Source organism: Solanum stenotomum, chromosome 3, assembly GCF_019186545.1.
Source record: "Solanum stenotomum isolate F172 chromosome 3, ASM1918654v1, whole genome shotgun sequence".
In the NCBI taxonomy this organism is placed as follows: Eukaryota; Viridiplantae; Streptophyta; class Magnoliopsida; order Solanales; family Solanaceae; genus Solanum; species Solanum stenotomum.
Window position 1 is genome coordinate 8388728 of NC_064284.1, and position 5957 is coordinate 8394684.

The 5957-nt window shown below is 31.0% G+C and overlaps 1 protein-coding gene across 1 annotated transcript; it reads left to right on the forward strand.

Annotated features, from left to right (window-relative positions):
• The first annotated feature begins 1610 nt into the window (after positions 1-1610).
• Positions 1611-4392, forward strand: LOC125860915 (transcription factor bHLH162-like). Its single transcript, XM_049540964.1, has 3 exons — positions 1611-1748; positions 3384-3725; positions 4324-4392. Exons 1-3 carry the CDS (start codon positions 1611-1613, stop codon positions 4390-4392), a joined length of 549 nt encoding a protein of 182 aa, XP_049396921.1.
• The last annotated feature ends 1565 nt before the right edge of the window (positions 4393-5957 follow it).

Sequence of the window (5957 nt, forward strand, 5' to 3'; positions counted from 1 at the left end):
GGTCAAATATAATATTATAGTTGTTTGTACTATATTATTGTTGATTAAGGCATCATCAGTTACGACATACGAAAGGAGGTAGTACTAATTAATGATTACTTCTCCTAATTACTTTCGCATTACAACTAATTCTGATGGGCCATATCATTTAATGATGTGAGCATTTGCTGGGCTGAGAAAGCGATTCCATAATAGTATTGATCAAAGGCTATATGATGCCAACCCAAGAAGTACTAGAGAACTATTCACTCACTAACTTTACACGCACGTCTCTTAAAACATGTTTTATATTATTAACTTTACATTTTTCTTAAAAAATATTTTATTATAATATTTTTATTAATTGATGGATGGTCTTAACTCTTTACGTTTTTAAATAATTAAGATTTGGAGTAAATCATTATATTATTATTATTGTTATTATTATTATTATTATTATTATTATTATTATTATTATTATTATTATTATCTTTCTTAGTGTATTAAAAATTGATAAGTAATAAATTTATTTTTAAAATAATAAACAAATAGAAGTGAATCTGTTTCCTCCATTAATGCCAATGAACCACACTAAAATATCTTAATATGTTCTAATATATATATATATATATATATGACCCATTTAATTTTACAAAAACATACAATAAACATTATTCACTCTCCAAAATAATCAGATCTCTATCACCTAGCCGCCTGTAAATTACCCCTCCCCAATCTCCCAATAGCTTCTCTTCATATATTTTTATCACAAAGACTAAAGCAACTACTTCTAGAAAAGAATTTTTGAAATACTTTTTGCAAACATATTAAAGATTATAAAAATGGAAAAAGGGAGCACGAAAGAAAAATGGGGACTAGGTGGGGGGGAGAACGATTGTGGTGTTGGGTAGGAAAGAAAAGAAAATGGGGAAAAGAAATTGTTTATTTATTTATTTTTTCTTTTCTTTTAATTAGTTTTAGTCTCAAATTTTCTTGTTTACGCTTTTTTAACGCGTGAGATCACACGTTTGTTCCACCTTGACTATTAAGTTGCCACATAGGATTGGTCAATGGTCAGTGAGGTTTAAAATACTGAGTATCATTGAGTTTAAGAGTTCAATTGACAAAGTCATGAGTAGAAGGGTTTAGTTGACAATCCAAGCCAAGTATAAGGGTCTCCCAGGCCATTCCGCCTAATTTATACGACACACTTTTCTTTTATTCCATCAGAACGTTAAGTTTGAAAGATTCCCTTTTACCCTTAGCAAATAATTTACAGACACACCAATAGCTAGTAAAGAAATGTTTTAACCTATAAATTTCAATTTTTCAAAGCAGAAATTAAATTTTATGTCAAGTTAAACGATAAACATAAATTAGAACGTACGGAAGAGTATTATAGCTTATTATGTACTCTATAAATTGAATTTAATTGAAGAGAGAGTTAGAAAGTGATTGGTTTACGTAGGGTTGGTGGTTTATATGTTGAAATTTTCAACATATAGTACATGTTATTTAGTATACATATATAATGATTACTAACGTAGACAATTCCTTCCTCTTTCCAAACTTTATATAGGAGCTAGATCCATAAAATATTCACTTGTTCATCAAATTACTTTACAACAGAAATGGAAAACAACAACACTAATATTGTTAGCACTAGCTCACAAAAGCTAGACAGGAAAACACAGGAAAAGAATAGAAGAATCCAAATGAAGTATCTTTATTCTAAGCTCTTTTCTCTTATTCCTCACCATCTCTCTAAGGTATATTATAAACACTATATTTTCTCTCTCTAGATCTCTTACACGTACACACACAACAACTCATTTCCATCTTAACAAACATGCATGAAAGCGCGAAATAGGATCAAGCTAGCTTCATGTTAAGAGATCGAGGAGAATTCAATATTTGAAGTTTATGAATTCTTGACCTGATGGTGGGAGTGGGGTGTTTAGATATAGACCTCAACCTGTTGAACGATGACATGAACTAGAATTCTTGAATTTAGTTGTTTTTTAAAGTTATTGACTTCTAGATAAAATACTTAATTTGTACGGGATAATGAATCTTTTAACATAAATAAGTACAAGGTTTGGACTAAAGTTCTACCTCCTTCTACTCTACTCTGATTTAAAAAGGTATAGGTTTTTTTTTTTGTAGTTTTAAGAAGCCCTAAAATGGAGAAAGAAAGAGAGGATAAGAAGCTTTTAGCAATTAACAAATTTTAAATAAATGAAAAATAAATTAATCATACAAATATATAAGAATATTATTGATTAAAACAATATGGGTACAATTTTGTTTGTTTTCTTGATTCTTCTTTCTTAAGATTTTTCCGTGATTCGAGAGCTATAGTGGTGTATTTATCGAATTAGGATGATTTAAACTTGATCTCCATAATTCGAGGGTTGTTAGTGGTGTATTTTTCAAATTAGGATGATTTGGAATTTATCTCCATGAAAGGATTTGTGGATTTCTTGAAGTATTTATTATCAAGAAGACTTTGACATATCTTGATCTCTTTATGAATATCAATTTATGGGATATTCAAGATCTTGATTTTTATAAATGCCCAAGATCAATTTATGGGATATTTTGAGATCTCTCTTCAAAATATTATATGGTTTAGGGTTTAGTAGCCTACAAGAATCCTAATTGAAATTGAAAACATCTTTGTAGAGTTAAAATTCAAATTGACGTCTCGTAGAGTACGATAAAATTTCAATGTCTACCCATAGCTGATAGGCAATATTATTCAGTAATTTCTTTGGCTGAAGGTTCATACACTACCCAAGTGAGTCAGATTCTTGCTAATTTCTGATACTATCCACTACATCAATATTTGAATTTCTACTGTAAATTAAATGTCCATTTGCTTGTTTAAACATTTCTTACAAAAGCTCATGTCTCGCATATAAGTTTAAGTTATATACTTCGTTAGAGATAATATTTTCTCAAAGATCAAAAACACATCGAAAGTATGGTTTTTCGAGTTTCATATTTTAAATATATATGTAAGTTTCCTATCTGAACGATTACCAACACTATTTATCAAAACACACCTCAATTATCATGTGTTCCTTTTCCCACTTGAACAATATTGGTGATATTTTAGGTAGGAAAAGGGAAGAATTTGTAATTGAAGTGTGTTTTGATAAATAATTGGTGATAGTTTAAGTTGGAAACTCGCACACCTGATAATTTTAATATGAAACATGAAATATCGAGATACTTTAGGAATTAGGTGTTTCTTTTACTATTGATTCAATATATCTTTTATCCATCATTAAGTAATCTTACTTGTTATAACAGGTAACCCGACTTATTTTATTTTCATAATTACAAATCTTATGCTATAAGGAGGCAATAAGTATTTCAAAGTGACTTAACAATTTCAGGAGGTGCTGACACAACAAGACCATGTTGATCAAGCCATTACTTTCATTGAGGAATTAAAAGAAAGAGTAGAGGTATTAAAAAGAAGGAAGGATGAGGTGGTTGCACAAGTCACAGGTGATGATTCAAAGAAATCCATATCTACAACAACTTGTACAATAAAAACACCAACGGTTAAAGTTAGAGAGTTGGATTCAACTCTAGAGGTGATTTTAACAAGTGGTTTGCAAAAGAATTTCACATTGCAAGAGGTTATTAAAATCATAGAGGAAGAAGGAGCTCAAGTTGTTACCGCTAATTATTCAACAATTGACGATACAATTTATTATACGATCCACGCTCAGGTACGTAGTTCATATAGTATTTCTTTTTATCTCAATTTATGTGACACTTTTTTTAGTTAGTACAAAAAGAATGGCTCATTATTAATTAGTGGTAACAATTTGACATTAAACTTCTCATTTCCCCCGTAACGAGATGATTTATATACACACAAATATCTATGACTTATTTTAGATCATAAGTTTTGAATAGTACTCTCTCTATTTGAATTAATATGTTTTACTTCTAGTGCAGTTTAAAAAGAATATCATTTTTTATATTTAGTATCATTTTAACTCTAATATCCTACCTGAAATGTTTAAAAACCACAAGGTTCAAGAGACATTTTGATACATAATACAAATGTTTAGTTTAAGATCACGAGATTTTAAAATTTTTCATATACTTTTTGAAAATACCGTGCTTTTCAAATTTACATGAAATAACTGATGGAATGTAAATTTTATTAGTATGAAAGATGATGGAAAATATTGTGCGTATAGCTAGTTAATTTTGACAATTAAATTAACAATGTTTTTCTTGTAATATAATGTATGCAGGTGACAATTAAATTTTGACAATTAAATTAACAATGTTTTTCTTGCTATTTAATGTATGCAGGTGAAAATTATAAGATTAGGGGTTGATGCATCAAGAATCCATTTGAGATTACAAAAGTTGGTTTGCTAAATTTACTGTTCAGAGTTCGCATTGAAGTTTGATTAAATATTGTAATAGTACTATTATGCATAGGGATACTAGTCCAGGAGATATCCCCTACTACGGCCACCTGGCTTGTAATGATAAGTTGTTTATATAGTTAATATATATAAATATCCTTTTTAATAAAAATAAAAAAAACAATTCTCAATAAGGTGGTCACACAGCTCAAAAATCGAATCAAATTGAATATCAAAGAAGAAAGTTGATACTTTTTTTAATTAGGGTTGTGTTTGGTACGAAAATGTTTTTCAAATCAACTCATTTTCCTCAAATTTAAGGAAAAATGACTTCCATTCAAAACTTAAGGAAAACATTTTTCAAAACTCTCTTCCAACTTCAAATTACAATTACTTTTTTGTTGAAAAAATCAATTTATTTTATCCCTACCTCAAACCAGCCCCCCAACCACTCCCCAAAAAAATAATAATTTTAAAGCTTATTTTAAAATTTAATTTTTTTACCCCACCCTCACCCCTACCCCCACCCCCTTCCAAAAAAATATTAAAAATTGTTAAAGATATTTCTAATTTCAATTTTTTATTTTTTTACCCCCTATTCACTATCCCCCCCCCCTGCCCCCAACCCCCTTCAAAAAGAAATAAATTTAACTTCGTTTTTAAAAAGTATTTTCAACTTCAAATTTTTATTTTTTTCATCTCGATCCTCGATCATCCACCCAAATTGAGTTTGTTTTTAAAAAGTATTTTCAACTTCAAAATTTTATTTTTTCATCCCTACATTCGACCCTCCCCCAACCCACCCACCCACCCACCCACTACTCGCCACCCCTATCCCAAAAAAAAATTAAGTTTGTTTTTAAAAAATATTTTCAACTTCAAAATTTCATTTTTTCACCCTACCCTCGACCCTCCCCACCACCCCACTCCCCGCCAGGTCCTCCCCCAAAATTTTAAGTTTGTTTTTAAAAAATATTTTCAACTTCAAAATTTTATTGTTTCACCCTACCCTTGACCCCCCCCCCCCCCCCCCCCCCCCCCCCCCCCCCCCCCCCCCCCCCCCCCCCCCCCCCCCCCCCCCCCCCCCCCCCCCCCCCCACCCCCCCCCCCCCCCCGCCCNCTTATGTATCAAAAAATCAAAAATACTAACTCACAATACAAAACAACTAATCCAATACATTTTTTACCAGATCTTTATACCTTGAAATTGAAGTTGTGCTTTACTTTATATTTCACTATTACAAAGATGAGCGCTGCTTTATTTAGCGAGTACCCTTTTTCTCAACTTCGACACGTACAATTCTACCGGATGTAGCATCAAAATAATGTATCTCTCCAGCCACCTTGTGTGTTGTTTCAATGGTGGATTTGAGATTCAATTCAATTGTAATGACGGATTTGAGATTTACAAAAGAAATCGTTTGTCAAACAACTATTCCATCACTATTACATCGTTCATAACTCAGATCGCTCACCCAAAATTCTGAAAATCTAAAAAAAATCGATATAGTCATCATGTAAAAGTCATCATGGATAGTCTATTTTGGATCTGTTATGATTTTGGATAGATGGAGG